The following is a 22,443-nucleotide window of genomic DNA, read 5'->3' as shown; positions in this document are numbered from 1 at the left end:
AATATCACCTTCTCAATGAGGCCTACTCTAACCACTCTTTACAATTCCAACTCTCCCTGAATTATTACTCTCCTCCCTTCCCTTTTTTTTTTTTGAGACGGATTCTCACTCCGTGGCCCAGGCTGGAGTGCAGTGGCGGGATCTCAGCTCACTGCAAGCTCCGCCTCCCAGGTTCACGCCATTCTCCTGCCTCAGCCTCCGGAGTAGCTGGGACTACAGGCGCCCGCCACCTCGCCCGGCTAGTTTTTTGTATTTTTTAGTAGAGACGGGGTTTCACCGTGTTAGCCAGGATGGTCTCGATCTTCTGACCTTGTGATCCACCCGTCTCGGCCTCCCAAAGTGCTGGGATTACAGGCTTGAGCCACTGCGCCCGGCCCTCCCTTCCCTTTTTTGTTTTCCTCCATAGTTCTCATCGCCTTCCAATGTGTTATAATTTATTTGGTATTCAATAACTTATTATATTTTTATTATTTAGTTTGATCGTCGTTTCCATCCATTGGCATATGAACTCCACAAAGGCGGGAAGTTTTTCTATCTTGTTCCCTTGCTGCACCTCCAGTGCTTAGAATAGTGCCAGGCCCTCAATAAATCTTTGTCAAGTGAGTGAGGGAAACGTTCCATTAGCTCCCATGCTGGACGTCGTCCAGAATATTAGGAGTTGGGTGAGCACCTCATACTGAAGAGCCTTGATTGCCCTCTGAGGGCTCTCCTACAGTTTGGCTGGGCACTGACTCCTGCCTACCCAATTAAAAGGAAAGGGTTCCAGCCCCTCACTCCTTTGTGAAGTGGGAACATTGCCCTTTGCCTCACTAACAGCCTATTTTAAGGGAGAAATTTTAACCCTTAGAGGCTTTGACACAGAAGCACTAGTTAGCTTGTATTCTACTTGAAGGTGTGGAAGCCAACGTTGCCCATTTCAGCAACCCTGCCAGTTACCACTGCTAGACGACCTAAGTTTTTTTTTTTGTTCTTGTTTTCTTCCTGTCCACCACTCCTTGAATTTAAAGTCTCACATTGAACCAACCAAATGGCAGTGTAAGGCCTCATTGGCAACCTGGGTCCCAGAATGTGGCCTAAATCTATTTGCTTGCCAGCCTTTGAGATCTAAGGAAGTTACTGCACATGAAAGAAAGGAAAGAATTGAGATAGCCGTCTTCTGGTGATATTGTATATTTGGATCAGGTTCATTTATTCATTTGCTCATTTGTTTATTTGTTCATATTCAGAGACTCACAGTCAAGTAGGAGAGACTGAGAGTAGATCATCACAGCAGTCGATGTGTATTTGGAGGAGAAGGATTTTGTATTAGCAGGTTCCTGCTGCACGAGTGTCATATAACAACTCCCAAACCTCAGTGGCTTCCAACAACAAATATTTAGTTTTTTCTTTTATATCTATAGGTCAGAGGGGATTCCTGCTTCAGAGGGGTCACTTTCAGGTCTGTCCTTGTATCTCTTTCTGGAACCCAGGATGAAGAGGCAATGGATAATTGGGACAAGCTCTTCTCATGGCATGTGGCAGGAGTACAAGAAGCCAGGTCAAACCACAGAAGCACATTTACAGCCTATGCTTGTACCACATTTGCTAACATTCCATTGGCCAAAGCGAGTCACAGGCCAAGCCCAACATTAGGAGGGTAGGGATGAATTCTTTGCTTACTGTAGTGGGAACATGATAGTATAGTTCTGTTACAAGGAGGGAGTGAAGAGTTAGGAATAATCATTGAATCTGCTGCAGCTTTAACTAGGGGTATGGAAGTTATGGAAGGCTTCATGGAGGTGGTAACTTTGATCTGTCTTGAAGGGTAAGTAGTTTTCAAGATGAACAAGCAGGTAGTAGCATATGCAAGCACATGCAAATTAAAATAAAATAAAGTAAGGTCTTAATATTTATTTGAGTAATTACTGTGGGCAGTATGCAAAGAGCTAGAGGAAATTAAAACAAAGGTCATTAGATTCCCTGTCAATGAAGCCCAAACTTCATGGGGGGAGATCAGAAAGAGACATAATACAAAAGAAACATATTACTAAATATAGTCTTATTCAGCTGGATGGAACAAAAGTGTAAACTCAGAGAGGAAGCTAGAATATATTTTTAGTAGCTATTTTTGGTACAGAATGCAAGACATGTGCTCTTTTTATATTCATTATTCCATTTAATCCTTACAATCTGTGAGGAACAACCTAATGTCAAGTACAAATGAGAAAACAGCTTCACAGTGGTTGGTAACTTGCCCAATTACTTATAGCTAGCAAGTGGTAGAAGGATAACTTCCCAGTAATTCTTTTTTTCAAGTAATTAATTTTTATGAATTTTATTCACTAGTGTACATACTCTTTTATTCTTAAGCGGGGCTGCTTTAACATTTTATTTTATTTTTTTTATTTATTTACTTTGATAAGGAGTCTCACTCTGTAGCCCAGGCTGGAGTGCAGTGGTGCGATCTTGGCTCACTGCAACCTCCGCCTCCTGGGTTCAAGCGATTCTCCGGCCTCAGCCTCCTGAGTAGCTGGGATTACAGGCATGTGCCACCACGCCCAGCTAATTTTTGTATTTTTTAGTAGAGACGAGGTTTCACCATGTTGGCCAGGCTGGTCTTGAACTCCTAATGACCTCAGGTGATCCATCTGCCTTGGCCTCCCAAAGTGCTAGGATTACAAGCATGAGCCACTGTGCCCGGCCTGCTTTAAAATTTACTAAAGGTTTTTAGTGTGTATATGCAGCACTGCACTTGTTAAAAGTGCCCCAACCTTGAGTAGATCACGTCCGAATTTCTGTAGGGCTGTGTCATTCTTCAGTTCTCACTTCCTTCCCATTACATATGTATTGAAGATGCCTCAAAGAAAATGGGATTCTTGTGCATTGTGCAACTGAAAAATCCTCGCTTTGGATGGTAAAGTGTTTTGAAATTTTGCCTCTTCCTTTCCCCCAGTTTATATACATACACAGGTAGGTGTTTTTCCCCTGAGAAATGAAGGCAGACAAGCTTGTTAGGTTCCTTTAGGCCCAGAAAAGGTTAGCAGTGGGACTGGATGAAGAATAACAATCTCACTCTTCTGCACACTATCTCTACCTAATACTAGTTCTCCTCTTACTGTGGAGCTCATATATGGTACAGTGGAATGTTCCTACTTGTAAAGAGGTGAGCATTAAAAATTTTTATTTCTAATTTCTTGCCTGACCACTGGAATCACATATCCCTGATCTTACTGACCTTCAACATGACTTTTTAGCCTAGCATCCCCAGAGTTTGCAGAGAGAGAATCAGTTCTTTTTGAAACCATTCTTTACTCAGGTGGATCGTTAAACATTGACAGGCATTTTTGTGTGTTCTCCATCTTGGCGGTCTGGAACTGGGTTGAAGCATGTTTCATGACCCATTTACCATTTGCTCAGGAAGCCGGCTGAACAGGTTTCCTTGATCTCAGAGACCATCTCGCATGGCCATTTAAAAATCTTGTAGTAATGAGTAGTGCTTATAGGAACTACCTCTCACTGTCTGGTGTTTGCTGTCTCACGATTCCCCAGGTAGGTGATGCTCCGATGCTGCCCCCCCTTGTGAATTGATGACGGGTACAGAGAGAGAATAAACTGCGTCTAAGACGGAACCAGAGAACGAGTATGCTGGGAGCCACCGTAGGAACAAGCGACCTGTCTGGCAAGGAATACAGCATCCTTCTGAGAGCCTCTTCTCAACATTATCCCACAGACCAAGACTTCCTTGTGGGAAAGAACACTTAGGATCTTGCTATCAGCTGCCCTAAACTTTTGCTGAGCCAAAATAAGACTTTTGCTGCAGAACTGAACAAGATATTTCATTTTTGTGTCTTTTAATTTTCCTGGTTGCAGTCTTAGTTATTCAGCCCTGAGAATTTTGAGTCACATTTGTTGCTATTATTTTTGCATGCACTTTTCAAAATGATTGACTTAAGCTTCCTGACTGAAGAGGAACAAGAGGCCATCATGAAGGTTTTGCAACGGGATGCTGCTCTGAAGAGGGCCGAAGAAGAGAGAGTCAGGTAAGAGGCCAGAGAAGCCCTTGGGCATGAGGGAAGGAAGAGGCAGTCTGTACGAAAATAGGACACTGGGTTTTTTTTTCAACCGTAAGTGGTAGTTCTGACTCGGAGACTGAATTTATGGATTCCAATTTTAGGTTCACTTCCTGGACAAAACATTTTTCTTCTTGGTGCCTCTTAATTTATCCTACTGGACTCCTACCAGAAATAGGGTCTTGATTAAAAACCTAACTAAATTCCTTTAACTTATTAAATACTGTGATAAAAATGAAATGTATACAACCACATACATCTACATTCATGGGTGTGTGTGTATATTTCTATCCACTTAAAAAAACTGGATCTACTTCTTTTTAACTGAATCATGAACCAAATTAGAATTTTAAAAAATTTTTATAATTTTGAAAAGAAAAGTAGCTCACATTTCTGCATGCTTTCAGAAATGTTGGAATTGGTTTTAATGGCACAATTGAAAGTATTCTCTGAGCCAATTTTTCATTTGTCTTGGGTCGCATAAAGAGGAGTGGCAAGTTTGATACACTATTCTTGTTGGGTGGAACCCAAATGTTGCATGTCAATATTCCTACCACTTTCATTCACCTTTGTTGTCGAACAAGCACTAGGCCAGAATGCTGAAGAACTTGACTTTATCCAGGCCCTGCCATTTACTGCCTGTGTAATCTTGGGCTTTGAAGGCAGTGACAGGCTTCCTGAATGTAAGTTAGTAGTATTAATTTTATGATTCTCACCCCAGGAGTTATCCGAAAGGAGCATAAGATATGTTCTTACTTCCTGAGACACAATACCATGAATAATGGCTTTATTTTTACCATTTCCATATTTTAACACTGATTTAACATGGATGATTTATAAAAGAACATGCTAAAATTCACTTCAAACACTACAGAATGTCTGATCATGACTACTAAAATAACTTCTATATAGACAGTATTTAACAAACTGCAAAGGACTTAACATGCCCATTATTTTTTATGAGCTCACATACTGTTTTGCAGTTGGTGGGTGGAGTGGGATATAATTACCCCATTTGATGTGTGAGGAAGTTGACTTTGAGACAAGTCAGTTGACTTGCCCAATATCACACAACTGGTAGGTGTCAGAAGTGAGAATCAAATCCCAGTCTTAGGTACTCATTTGTTAGCTCCACTTCCTCTGCCTGAGAAAACAATGACAGACAGGCTATCCTAGGACCTGGCAATGGAGGAAGGGGCTGGCTGTCATGGTATGAAGTAGGACACTGAGCTATGATGACAAGCAGTGGCTGTAGGTAGTGGGGAATCGTGCTGTTCCTCAAAGGTACCTTGCAATGCTCCACGCACCTGGATGGGGCTCTGCTGTGCCTTCTTTGCAGATGGTGTGCCTTGAACTGTGTCCCCAGGAGAGATGAAGGATTGTCACTAACCCAGGCATTAGAGCCTCTCGGTAGCATTAATCCTCTACCCGTTCATAGTTTATAAGGCCCTATTATGAATGTTATCCTCTTATGTTCCTCACAGCTACCCTGACATTTGTCTAAGCAGGGACTATTGTACCCATTTAGGAGTAAAGGCAGGAGGTGTGGGAGCATAGAGAAAACATTGATTCTTTAAGCATAAGCGGAAATGGAATTTCCTTTATCCTCTCAAAAGAAAAGATGGGGAGAGGACTTAGAAAACAGTAGAGCTGGGACTGCACCGACTCCCTCTTTCCACCTCAGGATGTGGGCCCGTGCGTTTTGGAGAGGTGCGAGTACCTTTGATTCCTTCTGCTCAGGAGGTGTTATTTATGGTCTGCAATTCTCCTCCTCTAGATAGTCAGCTTACAAGGAGAAAGCCTCCTTTCATTCCCTCCCTCCCTTCTATCTTTTCCTGGCACCTGGGATTCCAAACTGCTAAGTCTTGCCTGTAGTTCTGATTCTGTATGAATAGAGTGAAGGTGTTTCTTGGGCACTTGCATTGGTTGATGAAAATATCCTAAAAAAATGCAAAGTTCTGCCTGAAACTGGGCCTTGTAAGGGCTGTGAGTGTGTACCTTCTGGCATCAGCCAATCTACAACTTCAGCGAAAATGGTGTGAGTCCCTTCCTAGTGTTGCAGACGCTCCTTCTGTCTGTTGTTTCTGAAGGTGCCCCAGCAGCTGCCACTGGTGCTGCCTTTGTGTTTTGCTTTTGTGAATAAATGACAGGAAGAAGGTTTGGATTGATGAAAGCCCTGGTGTGAGTCAAACCCTCCCTACCATCACTTTCCCAATAGACTTTCTAGTTAGGCACCATGCACCTCATGTAGACTTGACCATGGGCAGTTTCAGGACCCTGGAGCTGGGGAGCAGTGACAGTGCACAGATAGATGACAGACCTATGGCTTGTTGACCTTGAAAAAGGCCCAACTCATAGCCTGACCCCCTCTTTGCTTTAGGCCTGAAGGGACTTGTGGGGATGATTTGGAGGTTGTTCTGCTCCTGGGATGGTGGAACCAGAACTGGATCTCTGAAAATGTTACTCTACGGGCTTTTGTTTGTCAGCGCCTTTTCCATTCCATTGCTGTTTGTCTTTGCCTCTTCCATCAGAGTTATAGCCTAATAACTCTGAAAGTTTTTTTTTGTTGTTGTTGTTGTTCCATATCAGTCATTTTACAGAAAAAGAATTTTAAAGCCCAGAAAGTGTAAATGACTTGCCCAGGTCCACACAGCAAGTCAGTGCCAAAGCCATGATGAGAAAAGCTGTTGGACCAGTGCTTTTCCCTCTGCTCTATTCTGCTCATCATTGTTATTCTTTCAGAAAGGAACAGCAAGGGTTTCATCATGACGTAAAGAACTCTGCTGCATGGAACTGGAGATGAAACTGACATGCGTTTGCATCTCATTCCTACCACTAATGAACTGTGTTTCACTGGGCAAGTTATTTAACCTCTCTGAGCCTCAACTCAGAGTGGGCATGATCATAATACTACATTTAAATTTGAAAGATTAAAGTCAGGATTAAGTAAAATAATTTTTAGGAAGTGAGAGATAGGGAGAGATTTGGTAAAAGATACAAAATTACAGTGACCTGATCACTATATGGTATGTATATCAAAACATCACTGTTTCCTCATGAATATATATAATTATTATTTGTTAATTAAATTAAAAATAATTTTTAATCTTCCTGGCACATAATATGTGATAGTACATTTTAATTCCTTTATTCACACCACTCTACCTATACCTCCGGACAGGGACAGGAGATTCTAGTTAGTAGACTGATTCCTTAGAAGGAAATTACTCCTAAAACTCTTAATTATTTAATGTAGTAGAACTTAATTGAGCACCTGTGAAGTACAAGGAACTGCTCTGGACAATGATATGAAGAGAATTCTAGGGTGATTGAAAACATGGCCCCAGCTCTCAAGGAATTTACTATCTAATGACCTTTATCCATTGAATGGATTATCAGTTGCAAATTTAAAATCTCAATTTTGTTTCCCTAACATGACTTTACAATGCCCCAGTCCTCCTAGGTGTTATTCAGCTTAGAAACACATTATATAATTACATCAACCCAATCAAAACATCATTAGAAAGGCTTTATTACTAAAATTCAGAATTTTCTTTTAAATACTAATGTTTTATAGACTTTGGAGTATAACTCTCCCGTAGCCACGAGGACATCACTAATGGATACATCACTGTTGCCCACAAGACCAGATATCGCTTTAGAATCTTTTTCAGTATGGCTCTAGATGAGATCTGGCATTCAAATGGAAATATTGCCATTCCTAATATATCCAGTGCTTTGACTTGTTCACAACCAAGCTCATTCAAGATACTTTGGAGATGATTTAGTTTATATGTTACTTCCCATCTCTTTATTTATTTTTAATTTTTTTAAAAAAGATTTTCTCTGTGTCACTCAGGCTGGAGTACAGTGAGGCAATCATAGCTCACTGCAGCCTTGAACTCCTGGGCTCAAGTGATCCTCCTGTCTCCCAAGTAGTTAAAACCACACGTGTGTACTACCACATCCAGCTAATTAAAAAAAAGGTTTTGTTACCTCCCATCTTGATTTCATGGATAGGAAAAATGAGTGTTGCACAGAGACATATCCAGTTCCTAAATCACTTGGTCTGTTCATGGTAGAACATGGACTTGTACCCAAGGAAATAGTCACTGGGGTGTCTCTGGGGTACAGCTGAGACGATAACGGTTCCAGATCACTGTTGCTACCACACTGTCTTTTATGCTGCTCCACTACCTGTAGCCATAAGTACTGGACCCAGTTATTACCATGTATTGCTACACAGCCTGCTTCCCTAGCTCCCACGTGGAGACATTTCACAGACTAGCAGTGAAGGAGACATTAGGGTGGATTATTTCTTTCTCTTCCACCCCTGTCCTGTGTTTTGTCTCTTGCTGCCCTGCCCCACCTTTAAGGAAACATAACCATACATACACATATGTAATTTTAGTCTTTTATGGTTTGAAAATCACATACTCAAAAGGTGGCATTTCCTGTGCTTTGCGTCACACTGCCAGCAGGAAACTGCTGCTCATGTCTGTCTGTACACCACTGCATCCCCCACCCCCATATACACACAACCACATCTACGGCGATGGGTGTTTTTGCAGTAGATATGATCTCAACCGCCACCACATCTTATGATTCTCAGCTGCCTCCTTAGACCTAGTTGTTTTTCTTTTTCTTTTTTTTTAAATGAAGGCAGTTGTCATTGAAGAACTAATTTCCAGGACCTCTCATGGTGTTTTTCTGTCAAAGCAAAGGGGAAAGGAACCAGTATTTGTCAGGGACTGTACATGGATCTTCACATGGATTTTCCTGTTTCATCTTCAAAACAGTATAGCTGAATCCACTTAACAGATGAGGAGATAGGGTTGAAGAGGGTAACTGCCCTGCAGGATTGAAGCCTTGCTGATCCAACGTCAAAGCCTGTGCACTTTCCTTACACTGTGCTGCCTCTCAGCAGGCTGCAGAGACCTATGATATGTCATGTAAAAGATGTATATTTCTTGTTTTCCACTGTAAGGAAGTTTTGCAGTTTGTTTTCCATGTGTTGGTTTTCAGATTCTTCATCAAAGATTGAGTTCCTTGGGAGAAAGAGTGAAGTGTGACAGCCATCTTAGAAACCAAAATCATGTTTGGCTCTCTGAGGCAGAACTGGGTAGTAGAAAGTGTGTTGGCTGGGAGTCAGGCTGGCTTCTGCTGCCAGCTCTGTGTGACCTTGGGAAAGCCTCTTAACTTCTCTGGGCCGCTATCATTTTATCTAGAAAGTGAGGCCATTTGTAACTATCTAAGAATATACTGGGCAAGATGAAAAAAGAAAGGCTGGAGAACGGACCAGTCAACCTATCTGGCCAGCAGCTGTCCACAGTTGACTAGATACTATCAACCAGGTCCTGCAGATGATGTTCGAGCTTTGGCTAGTTCTGTTGAGTAGCTGGAAGCTGAGGTGTACATAAGTGAGCACAAGGAGTAAAGGGGTAGGCTGAGGGCAAAGGTGTTGAATCCAGCCCAGAGGGCATTTCTGCTCTTCTGGCTTTCCTTTGTAAGTGCTCACACTCTTGGCATGAAAAGGAGTTGACATTGGCAGTTAGGGGTGTTGTTAGAATTTTTAATGTCCAATTCCAAGCAGATGACTGGTATAGGAATTAATGAGTCAGTGAACAAATAACCAGACAGGGCTTAGATATGGCTTTTAGCATACAGAAGAGGTAAAATAGCCATCTTTTGCAATGGGTGAAATTCTTTGAACAACATGGTGAAATTGTAAGGATGAAATGATAAGAGGCATGTTAAGTGTCAGATGTGTGGTTCAGCACAAAGCAGATACTGTGTGCTAGCTGAAGGAATGGGAGAATGAATGAGAGAATGACCAGGACATCCTGTCTGGGAGGCCAGCAGGCCAGTGTACTTTCTGGATTGAGTGCTCTTCTTCAGCCCTCACTTCTGCCCACCTGCCCACCGGTGTTTACTGAGCATCTTCTCTCTGCTTAACTCTCTGCTAAACATAACGTGTGTGTGTGGAGAGGATGGTAAAGGATAAATGTCAGTCCCAAGAAATTTACCCGTTTCTCTCTTCATCTAGATGGTACAATAATTAGAGAATCAAATGCTCATTTGATTGATGTAATTAGAGTTCAGAAAAAATGAGAGATGAACATGGGCTGGAAAACGAGAATTTTTTTTTTTTTTTTGAGACGGAGTCTCGCTCTGTCTCCCAGGCTGGAGTGCAGTGGCACGATCTCAGCTCACTGCAAGCTCCGCCTCCCGGGTTCACGCCATTCTCCTGCCTCAACCTCCCGAGTAGCTGGGACTACAGGTGCCCACCACCGTGCCCGGCTAATATTTTGAAGTTTTTCGTAGAGACGGGGTTTCACCGTGTAAACCAGGATAGTCTCGATCTCCTGACCTCGTGATCCGCCCGCCTTGGCCTCCCAAAGTGCTGGGATTACAGGCGTGAGCCACCGTGCCCAGCCGAAAATGAGAAGATTTTAACAGCAGCACTAGATAGTGGGATTTTAAAAATAATCTACATCTTTACAAAACTTAAACTTTGATGTTAGACATATGGATTTATCTACGAAATATTACTAGTGACTAAGATAGAAATAGAAGTTGATTATTAAACCTAGTAGTGACAGTCATGTTAGGAAATACGTAAGTGGCACTGAACTACATTTGAAAGAGTTTCCTGTTCTTTTGCCACTTTAAAACAAGTGAGCCAGAAACCCTTTCCTTACTGTGATGGCTACCAGCCTTTGTAGGGGCCATGTGTTTCAGGGAGTTGACCCACAACCTGTGCTCGTTGTGCATTGATCACGGGTTTATAGACAGTCATTTAGGCAGGAACAGATCAAGAGTTGCACAAGAATCCCCACAAAGTACATTTTAGTTGAAAAACAAAAAGAAACAATCTTATGAAAAGAAATTGGGTGTTGTTCTGCTATAAGGGTTTGTGGCCTCCTTCAACAAGAATGCTGACCGACACCACATTTCATGATGTTTTTTCCTGTTCTGATGAGAGATGAGCATGTCCTGCTGCATCAGGAGGAGACACCATCATTTTGACTAGATCTAAGGTTCACTTAATCTCAGCAGTGACAGGATCTTCTTGATCTCTTGCCTGACTCAGACAGGATGGCTGCTGAGCATTTATTTATTCTTTGATTTATTCACTCAACAGTTATTGGGTATCAGCTCTGTTCCAGGCTCCGTGCTAGGTGCTGGCATTACAAAGGTGATTAAGACATAGTCCTCACCTTCAAGGAATTTGCAAAGTCCACAGATTAGTGAGTACAACAGATGTGCAAACAGATCATTGGAATGTGATATAGTAAGGGCTGAAGTGGAGGTGCTGTGTGAGCATGGAAAAGGAGAAACTGTAATAACTGTGCCCTCCTGAGTTAGGGAAGGCTTCCCAGTGAGGCAGTGTTTGAGCTGGATCTGAAGGATGAGGAGCAACGGGCTGGACAGAGAAGTGAGGGAAAGACATCCCATGAAACTTCACATTAATTGGCCTTGTACCAAGATCTAGGCAGTACTAAGTACTTTCAGTTAAACATCTCAATCATCTCAGAAGTCCTGGAAGATAGGTCTTATTTTCCCTGATCCTTAAAAACAAGGAGACTGAAGCTTAGAGGAGTTCGATAAACTGCCCAAGATCCCATCTAGGAAGGGTCGGAACTGAGATTTGGATGTAATCTGGGGAGCCTTGAAAACCCAGAGTCTTTCTGCCACAACTTCCTGCCTCTGTCATCTACAGAGGTCACAGAAGAGCATTGGAGAATAGTAAGAAGCCGAGCATGCTGGCAAGTGGGGTATGGGCATGAGTGTTGGAAAAATGAATCTGAAAAGGTAACCTGAAGCCTTTTTAGGTGGTCAGGAGCCTCATCTGATATTCCTCCACTCTTCAAGAACTGAATAAATACCCCCTATTTTCCAGACACTAAACAAAGATGTATTGAGTACAGACCCTGCCCCCAGGAACTCACTGACCAGGGAGAAGTAGAAGAACTTCTCCATTCTGGAACTGAACTCAAACTTGGTCCTTTTGGGAGGAGAAAGCAAAGGTTCGCCAACAGTCCAGCAGTTGTTTGCTCTGCTGGAAACCTTAGGCAGTGTCAAACCATTAGGAACATTTAATAAAAGCCATGATCTCATTGCTGACTGAGAACTATGAAGTGATGATGCTCTCCCTCTCATGGTTTGTAGATGGGCTGTCATGACAAGGAGAGGAAGTTCCTGTAAGAGTTTACTCTGGGTGGAAGGACACTCTCCAGGCACGCTCGGGAGAGAGGAGACATTCTTGCTAGACCTGGGATAACTGCTCCCCCTCTTTTTCCCACTCCCAGGTGTGCCAGTGTGCAACCCTTACATGCAGCGCTGCTGCCACCTTGGCCCATTCACATTCTCTGCCTGAAACACTTTGATTTGCTAATTGAGGAAGAGTGCATATTAGTTTGAATGACTATCTTAAAACTCTCTTGGATTTATGTAGCACTTTATCTTCCAAGAGTATAGTGTTCCCTTACAGCTTTTATTCCACTTCATTCTAAGTATATCTCTACAAACAAGAGAGATTTTGTGATGTTTTTATTTTATTGAGATGGATAGAGAGATGGAGAGGTTAAGACTTGTCAATTAGAACAAAGTTTTTAGGGAAGTTTTAGGAGGGCAGACTGTCTTGTTTGTTCTTTAGGTTTTAGTTTTTCAGTAAGCATGAATAATTGTGAAACTCTTAAATACAGTATCTGCACAAATGGAACTTGCCTGTACACACTCCTCCTCAATTTTGGTCTTCCCTGATTCCAGCAGCTTTTTAAAGGTTCCTTCCCCTAACAATAAGCATAAGAGGCACCACTCCTCCTCCACAGGCTTCCAGGAAAGTCTCTGATAAACTCATATCATGCAAAATGGAAAGGACTGATGAGCTAATGACTACCCCATCCAGTGTTTATTAGGTGCCAGGGAGATGCAGAGAGCTATTGCATGAATTCACTTAGTTAAACCTCATAGAAACCCCAATTTTAAAGTCCAAAGGTAACTATTAGTAATGCTTTTTTATGGATAAGGAAACCAAGGCTTAGGGAAGCCTACCGTATTATCCCTCCCTGGGGTATTTGCATTTGAACAGCAGACACTGAAGAATGCAGGCAGAAAGTGAATCTGCTCTTGAGAAATTTCAGGCATCATATGGGAGTCATGGATTAAACCTTTATTTGAAAAAATGTTGGCCTTGTCTTCTCTGACTTTTCAAAGGCGAACATACCTGCATTAGTCATCTGGGAAGTTTTTGGGATCATCTGAAATATTAAAGCTTCATTTTAGCTGTATGTTTACACATGTCTTTATGCAGTGTCACAATGAACTCATTTATTTACTGTGGGTTCTCAGCAAACTAAAGCTCTTTTCCTTTTGTAGACATTTGCCTGAAAAAATTAAGGATGACCAGCAGCTGAAGAATATGAGTGGCCAATGGTTTTATGAAGCCAAGGCAAAAAGGCACAGAGACAAAATCCATGGCGCAGATATCATCAGAGCATCTATGAGAAAGAAGAGGCCCCAGGTAGCAGGTGAGTTGACTTGGCTAGTGCATTTACAACCAGCATTCGTTTGGGAAGAAAGAGCTGGGAGAAGGGAATGGTGTCAGAAATCTGCTGATGGAAATCATTTGGATGTATGCTTTTCGTAATGCGTGGCCCTCTACTTTAAAATTCCCTTGCCTTGGATTTGGATGGATGAGGGCAGAGCTAAGTGACTCAGTGTGGTATAGAGGAACATAGGAAGCCCTTTAGGTGCCCTGTTGAATTACAGTAGCATAGATAACTGGGGCCTGTAAGGGATCTACCACCTCTTCTTTGGCTTTTAACTCTGAAGATTCAGAATCTTCCGAGTAAAGTGAAGGGCTTAGACAAAAAGATATCAGCCTCTCTGTTCAGTGATCTTAACATATGGTAGTACTTTCTTAATTAACCAAGTATATTATTTAAAAGACTGTAAAGGCATTTTTTTAATGGAAAACCCTTCTTATTTATATGATTAAACAAAAATAAATTAAGCTGCATAGGAACAATTTTAAAGTTGAGAGAAACATCGACTTTGTTTTGAGGCTGTAGTAGCTGACGCAGCATCTCCTTGCTACCTACTTCAGCCTTCTCTGTGAACCACAGTGATACATTCAAAAGCCTGTGAGCTCACACAGGAGTTTTAAAACACTTTTCCATTGGCTCTTCACCTGCTCATTGCCTGCCATGTCTGTGGCCTGCAATAGTAACATTTAAAAGTGAAAGTCAAAAGAGGGGGAAATAAAAATGCCAACCAACCAAAAACCCACTTTAGCCTAAGGGTTTGGGGGGAAATCTTCACTTCTCCACCCATCTACTGAATTGATGGGATTTATACTATCATGGCAATGCCCATTTAAAAGTGGCAAAGGCAGCCAGCATCCCACCCCAAATGGGCTTGTAGCATGGTTTCTGTGGCCAGGGGGGTTACTATGATAGTGCATATTCCTTATATCATGGCACTATTTTTATGTCTTTTTTTTTTTTTTTTTTAATAGAGTCTCACTATTGTGGCCAGGTTGGTCTCCAACTACTGGCCTCAAGCAGTCTTCCTGCCTCACCCTCCCAAAGTGCTGCAATTAAAGACATAAGCCACCATGCCTGGCGAAGGCAGTATTTTGAGGGCTTGTTTTAAATTCTGTTGAGTTCATTAAATACTTACTGGTTGCCTTCTCTCTAACTCTGGCTTAGTCCATGTAAAGCCTTGTTAAGGTCTACCTTATACTCAATAAGGAAAATAGCTATCACCTTTTGAGCATCTAATATACAATAGACATTTAATTTCTATTATTTCTGATTGTTGCAGTAATCCTGTAAGGTAGGCATTATTTCCCCCATTCTATACATGGGACATATGGAGCTCAGAGAAGTTAAGTAACTTGCCTGAGATCACATAATTGGCAAATGGCAAATGGCAGAGCCAGGATTTCAAAGTATTTCTGAATTAGTGCCATACTCCTTGCAGATAAAGACTGACTGCTTAGTATGTACAGGGCATTGTTTGCAGCCCCCTTGCTTTTCAAAATCACCCAGACCTTCAGAAATCTTGAGGGGTACTGGTTAGTACCAGGGGACCCCATTTTGCAGATGAAGAAACTAGACTTATGTGTAACAGACCTGTGGGGGGATACTGTCCTGGAATGTGGGTATTTAGAAATTGGAAGCTCCAGCACTGCTTCACCCTTATTATTGATGAAAGTATTCTGGGCACTTACTGGCTCTGTGGCCTTAGGCAAGTTTCTTGAACTTTTTGATTCTCAATTTTCAAATCTGTATACTTGGAAAATAGCTTTCACCTCATAGAATAATGCATGCAAAGAACTCAGCACTGTGCCTGGTAGTTATCATTCAGTTGATGCTAATTATCAGAGATGTTCAGGTAAAGAGTGAGTGCTGGATGTTCAGAGGCAAAAAGAGTTTATTTTCTGAAGCAGGAGCACGGAATTTTTATGGGGGCTCTGACATCTGAGCTGGGATTGAAGAGTGTGTAATTTTGGATTTGTAGAGACTATGGGGAGGAGGAGAAGGCAGTGGAGGAAGACATTCCTAGACCATAATCATTTGTTCCCCTTTGTATCTTAGAGCACATACAAGATATTTCAACACATTGTAGCTATTCAGTAAATGCTTGGTAATGATGGTGCTTCTATCCCACTGAGGACTTCCTGCCCTGAGCATCCCCTGGCCATGCACATTTAGACCTGACCCCAACTCAGTTCAGATTAACCTAGAGGCAGTCAGAATTTTTCTTTAATGGTCTCTGGAGTTACTCGCACATTTAAAGGTATGCTCATTCTCTCAGGAGACTCTGCTTGGGGAAATCTAATGTGGGAATTTATTGACTTCTCTTTTAGATGTAATTCTGATCAACTGCTTAGATCCAGTGATTGCGTTGGCACTGGGAAGGCCTGAGGTTCAGGTTCAAGCCTTCACTGATAAGAGCTGATAAGAGAGTTGTAGGTCATGGAGGTGAGAGATAACCTTCCTGTCTTTATTGTTTCCTGTTTCAGCTGAGCAGAGTAAAGACAGAGCAAATGGGACAAAGGAAAGCTGGGTGAATAATGTCAACAAAGATGCTTTACTTCCTCCAGAGCTGGCTGGCGTTGTAGAAGAGCCAGAAGAAGATGCAGCACCAGCAAGCCCAAGGTGAGGCAAAGCTTCTGGGGGAGAGATGCTGCTGCATGTAGCTTTCATGGCCTTGGGTGTCACATGGGCAGAATGGCAGTCTATGAGTACAAATGCCAGACTGGGGTTATAGGCAAGGGGGAGGGGCAGTGTATGAGAGAATTCTGGGCCCCAATGCAGATGAAGCCCAAGTAGTACTCTTTCTCAGCTTTCAGAATTTCCAACAAATCTACATCTTAAATAAAATAAAAATGTTAAGTGGTGATTTCTTGCAGCACCAGCAAGAGCTGTTTTTATTTCTCCCATGGATTTCTACTTAGAGTAGAATGAAGAGGTACTTCAAAATGACTTTGGGGAATACGTCATTTCAGGGAAAAGATAAATTATGATCAGATTGTAACAGCCTAGTGCAATGGAAGAAGCTCAAGCACAAGAACCAGACAGATGTGAATTCAATTCCTGAATCTGCCGTTTATTAGCCATTTGACTATGGGCAAGACATTTAACCTTTCTGAGTCTATACTGTTAACTATGGCTAGGAACAATAATGTATACCTGAAAAGCTATGGTAAGAATTAGTGATAAGGTATGTAGAATACCTGGCATGATAGATACTCAGTAAATGCCTCTTAAGGATATAGATTATCTTCAATATTATATTCCTGGGGTTTTTTGGTGTTTTCTCTGCATGTTGTTATCTGACTAATCAAAATGTACATTTGTACATCCTTGCTGAGATGCAGCCAATTGTGGGATTACTTTGCTATAAACCTTTTGAGCCATAATGATTTGTTTTTAGGTATTTAAGGATATTCTCATTGGTGTCTGTTCCTTGAGGGCATAGTTGTTACCCTTTAGTGAAAGGGGCAGTTGCCTTTTATCTGTAGCTCCTCAATTAAGTTAGTTCAATTCAGAGTCTCTAACTGGGATGAAGTTGATGAATTTACTGGTGGGATGTCACTGAATCAGGGTCCAAGGCTGAAGCACCCGAGAATGGGGATATTTCTAGCATAGTTTATAGGTGTCAGGGAGGGTATATGATATAAGTACCAATAGGAATTTTAAAGTCAAATATTAGTAAAGATATGTCACGTGGATAATGGAATACTGACTCTATGGGTACTCTAAGGGTACCCTTTATTTATCTATTTCCCATTTGGAAAGGGGATCATTTTGTTTCCCATGAATGGCAGGCTGCACTCTTTCCCCTCTGGGACTATTTGTAATTTTCTTTTGTATCTGTAGAGGCCATCTTGGCTGGGGATAAAACACCTTAATAGTAGTCACTAATTGATAATGTGACCTTGCAGTAGTACTGACTTAACTCCTTGGACTTTTATTTCCTCAGCTTTAAAATGGAAGTAATAATATTAATAGTTTTCTAGAAGAATTACTGAGAATTTAATTAGCTAGTGAATATAGAATTCCCAGTGCAGGCCATTAGCATGTAATAAGTGCTCAAGAAATGGAAGCATGAGCTCTTGCCTACATGCAAGATATTTCAGGAAGCCCAGGAAAGAGTGTGAAGGACACACTATTCTGTTCCCCTGGGTGACTCCCCACTTGCCACCTGCCTATAGTCTCTCTAATGGAATGAAGGCCTTCCTTCATAAAGAAATATGAGACCTAACATATTACCATGTTAAAGAAACCCAAAGAGAGAGAACATAGCTATTTATATTTACCACCAAGAAGCTGAGAGGCGCTCTTAAGAGTTGGCTTTGATGGGGACTGGGGAGCACTAGAGCACTGACTGACTGAGGGAGGAGGGAGCAGGTGCCACAGAAGGGGAAAGGAGATGATTTGGGAGCATCAGAGACAAATAGCTCATTGCCCTATTTTATCTGGGTCAGACTTTCCATCTTTTTCTAGGAACTTATTCTATCTTAATGGGCCTGAGGGACAGAGGTGCCATTGCCTTCATAGCCTAACTTTTTCTTCATGAACCATGAGGCTGGTGGGTATTTTCCCACTCTTCCTCAACTTGAGGCTAGTAACATAGCATTCAAGATTAGCATCTCCATTATTTTCTGCATTCCTTGTGTGACTTCAGGCAAGTCTTTCAGGTCTCATCTATAAATCAGAACAGAATTGCCTCACCAGGATATAGTGAGATTAAATGACACAGGGCATGGGAATCACTCAGCATTTCTCAGGAAGAAAGAAAATTGGCCATTTTCCCGTGGCATGAAAATTGTTATTATTACATGGATGATGTATGGTTGAGAAGGCAAGGATAAAGATGTTAGACGTATTCCGGATGCTTTGCTCATTAAAGGCCAATCCTGTAACACATGCCATGGGTGGTAATTATCCAGAAAGTTAGAATGAGCTATTTTTTACTTCCTTCTTTCAATATTAGAAACTACTACCTTACTCAGTATCAAGTTCCTGCAATGTTTCTTACCTATACTTTAACCTTTGTGAACTGGGTGTGTTAAGTGTATTTTGGGGCCTGTACTTTTAGACTAAGTGAACTTTAATAGAATGACTCAGTACCTGTCAATATTTTCTTAGCCAGGAGTCAGAAGTTGGGGAGTGTAAGGTAATAGGCTGGTTATTGTAGTTTCTGGAGTTTTGCTAATATGCTCTGTTGCAACATCTTTCTTTCTGTTGTGGGCACAATTCTGTGGGGTCACAGAATTTTACTTCACACATGAAGAAGTAAAACACTGTGGGTACCCAGCATGTAGTCAAGCATTGGCAGCTGCCTGCATTCTTTCTGAACTCACCTTTGTTTGCACCTGGAGCACAAGGAAGCAGAGAGGTTTATGAGCAGAGGAGAAGAAAATAAGGCTTGCTCTGGAGTAGCAAAAGGAAAACCCTGAATGCTCATATTTCTAGTTCTGGTTACAGACTTTTCAGGTGGGCATTGTTGGTTGGACCAGCACTTCATAAACCCTTTGTAGTAAAGGACTAGTTTTGTTTCATTTTAAAGTTTTTATTTCTAATCATCACAGATTGATATCTTTTGTAAAATATAATGAGAATGAATACTAGAAAAATGAAATACAGAAAACAACAGTGGCATGCAAAGATGAGCCCATTGATCATGTTTGCTATAAATAGTTCTTCAGCACATAGCCTCCATTTCTGTACTTATCTCATTATGAACCAGCGACAAACAGTTCATGGATGGGCACTGGTCCATGAACCATATGCTGATAGCACATTGTGCTCCCCCAACAACAGAAAATAACTGTTGAATATGTACACAGTAATCCACAGGACATGGCTGAGCCTAGGTGGGGAGTACAGAATGAAGACTCATCCCATGAAGGTCAGAACCCTGTCCATAAATGAGGTATAATGTTTCCTGACTATCAAAGTAGGCCTGTTCTGGTTTTACTAAGAAGCTCTCACTTCAGAAGTGTCCCCATGAGCCCTGGCGATTATAGAAAAATAGAGGAGAATTTGAGGGCCCTCTCAGATTTGCATAGCTGTGACAGAAGAGCATTCAAGATGGAGAACTAGACAGCAGGAGGTAACCTATAAACTCTGTGTGGCCACGCCCCCTCCTTGGCTTGTAAGGGGGCTTGGCTGCTGCACAGGTTTGTAATGTCTAGTAATCAAACATCTCTAGAGAATGTCTCCCAAATGAGTTCAGGGAGAACAAGATAAACCCTTCACAGTGGTATTTCAGTCCATGGCATTGACAGGCTTTCTTCTGGGCACTTACCTGTAAAATGGCAAGAAAATGATAAATTTCTTTGCAAGCAAAACTGTGCATTTACACCTAACTTTGTTTTTGGTAGAATTAAAACACTATTTGGTAAGTCTTTGTGCTTCATTGCCTGTGCCTCAGGGATGCTTCTGACACCAGTCTCCTTCTTACCCTCTGTTGAAAAGAACCGATCAATTACAGACACATCTTTAGCTCTTAGTTTTCCCACACAATGCTCTTTTTCCTGAAAGTCTTTAGTAGATATTAATTTCCCTCTCCCAGAAGGATTAGCTCTATTGCGTTTACCCCTAGTATTAAGACGAATGTAAGGTATCTAGCTTGCTCCCAAAGGCAGGGTAGAGATGAGCCAATCTGAGATAATGCATCTGATGTTTTTTCCTGGGATTGATAGCAAATCTAGTAATGTGAAGATTTCATTTCTTGGAGGCCTGGCCTACAAAGTCATTTATATTGAGCTCTTAAAATAATTCTTCTTAATCCTATAAGATCTCAGATTTACTCTATCAGTTGTAGTAGGAATAGTTTCACTGTGACATAAAAATGCCTCATACTTTTATATCTGCGTTCAGTAACTCTGTAGCCTGAACTGTGGGAACACTGGAGAACTATGTATACTCACAAGTAATATTTTACTTAAAGAAATACTGACTTGAAGGGCTTCACATAAGATATTTTCTAATTTGCTTCCCTCATTCCATCCCTGAGCCGTCTCTTCATTTGTTTGCTCATTTGTTCATGCTTCATTAAGTGCCAACACATCCAGCACAGTTCTGGGTGCTGGGGATGAGACACAGCTTGAGCCCTCAAGGAACTCACAGTACAAAGGGAGAGATCAAAACAACGAAAAACAAGTCAACAACACTTGTAAAATTTGTTTCTGGTTCTATAAACAACATTTGAGCTAAAAAAGAAAACCTCAGAAAAAGGCATATCTGCTATTATTTTTAACTGTTTTAGAGAGAATGACTGGTGAAGGTTAAAAAAATTTTTTTAAATGACTGCACGTGCATAGAAGCACTTTGTGGCTGGATATAGCAGGCAGCTGCCTGTGTGGTATAATTTTAAGACAGCTGTAAAACTTCTTCCCCCAGTGGCCCTTCCACAGTACCTGATGTTATTTATTCTTTTTAGTTAAGATTTCAAAGACTTGTATTAGAATGAAGATGCTTTTAGGAGGGGCACCCTTAACAAAGTAAACTAATTCTGTCTTAGTGCTGCTTTTAATGTTGCAGATCCTTTTTTGAAGAGTGCCTGAGGGAAGAAAGTTACAGAACACAGGGTGTGGAATTTGGCTTGCTTCATAGTTTAAAAATCTTATCATGTGGAATGTATTGAGTATCTTTTATATTCAGGACACAGTCTACTACCCTCTGAGAGGAATTCTAAGAAACAGAAGACACAGTATCTGGCTCTATTCTGTATTCTCTTAAGAAAAATAATACAACTATTTATGAAAATCTGACCACATGATAGCAAATAGTGCCAGGAAGAAAGGAAATTCCTAATTCAAAGTACCAATAAAATGTGCCGCAATAATTGAGGCAAGAGAGACGTACTCCTAGCCTGGTTGATACAAAAGGTAAGATTTGGACTGCATATGAAGAGTATAGGGATGATTTGGGTAGACAAAGAAAGCAAAAAGAAAACACAGGGAGGGACTGGGGAATAGGTTAAGTGGAAATAGCTGAGTCAGGTGAGTTTCTGAGGCAGTAAGTAGATTGACCATTTTGTTTGGCATGAAGGGTCAACAGAAAGGAAGAATAGAAAAGTATATTGGGGCAGATGGTGGATGGTCTCCAGTACCTTGCCGAGGAGTTCAGACTTCATTCCACAGGTCTTGAGGATCCTGCAAAGGTAAGGAACAGAAGAAAGACACCATCAAAGTTGCATTTTGGACCATCCCAGCATAGTGGTAGAATGTAGAATGGTTTAGGAGAGTGGAACTTGGGAGTCAGGAAGCTAGATGTCAGGCCAATAGGGTTGACACAAATAAAGGAGGTGTCAGTAGAGGTAGAAAAGAAGAAACAGATGTGGGAGTCCCCAGGAGGGAAGAATCACCCAGACTTGTCTCCAGTCCTGTTGCCACAAACCACTGCTTTAATGCAAGAAACCAGAGGCAGTATAGCCTAACCATTACCATGATTGTCTTTGGAGTCAGACACACCTGAGTTCAAATCCCCAGCTCTTTTCCCAATTTTGTGACATCAAGCAGGTTACTTAACCTCTGTGAACCTCAGTTTTTTCATAAGTGAGATGGAGAGAATGATAGATAACTCAGAGAGATGATGCAAAGATCAATTGAGAATAAGATGGTTGCGGTACTGATTGCCCAATAAAAGACAGACAAGCAAAACATAGTATCCCTTGAGAGAAACAAAGCTACTAGGAAGTAGCTGCATTTTCAGACAAAATTTGAGGCAATAAGACTCTTGTTTTAATTTTTTCCTATTAAGCAGACTGTAAACTTTAACTGAGTATCCCACCCTCATCCCAATTTGTCCCTATCCCAACCACAAGGTAACCCAATATATCCTGTGTGTTTCTAGTATTTTAGTGTCTG

General features: G+C 41.5%; 1 protein-coding gene across 49 annotated transcripts in view; it reads left to right on the top strand.

The window, feature by feature from the left end:
• Positions 1-22,443, top strand: part of SYTL2 (synaptotagmin like 2) — a 121,104-nt gene that overhangs the window by 53,768 nt on the left and 44,893 nt on the right. For 48 of the 49 annotated variants that reach the window (XR_012423585.1, XR_012423584.1, XR_012423583.1 and 45 more), the window contains 3 exons: positions 3,529-4,019; positions 13,431-13,582; positions 16,084-16,219. Coding sequence is in view for 32 of the 49 variants with exons in the window: in XM_045370146.3 (XP_045226081.1) it covers positions 3,919-4,019; positions 13,431-13,582; positions 16,084-16,219 (389 nt within the window). In the remaining 17 variants the exon portion in view is untranslated. Of the gene's footprint in view, positions 1-3,528; positions 4,020-13,202; positions 13,340-13,430; positions 13,583-16,083; positions 16,220-22,443 lie in introns of those variants that run through there. The other variant, XM_065529621.2, reaches the window with a different exon arrangement.

The sequence above is a fragment of the Macaca fascicularis genome, chromosome 14, assembly GCF_037993035.2.
Source record: "Macaca fascicularis isolate 582-1 chromosome 14, T2T-MFA8v1.1".
Lineage (NCBI taxonomy): Eukaryota > Metazoa > Chordata > Mammalia > Primates > Cercopithecidae > Macaca > Macaca fascicularis.
This window is presented reverse-complemented; position numbering and strand designations above follow the sequence as displayed.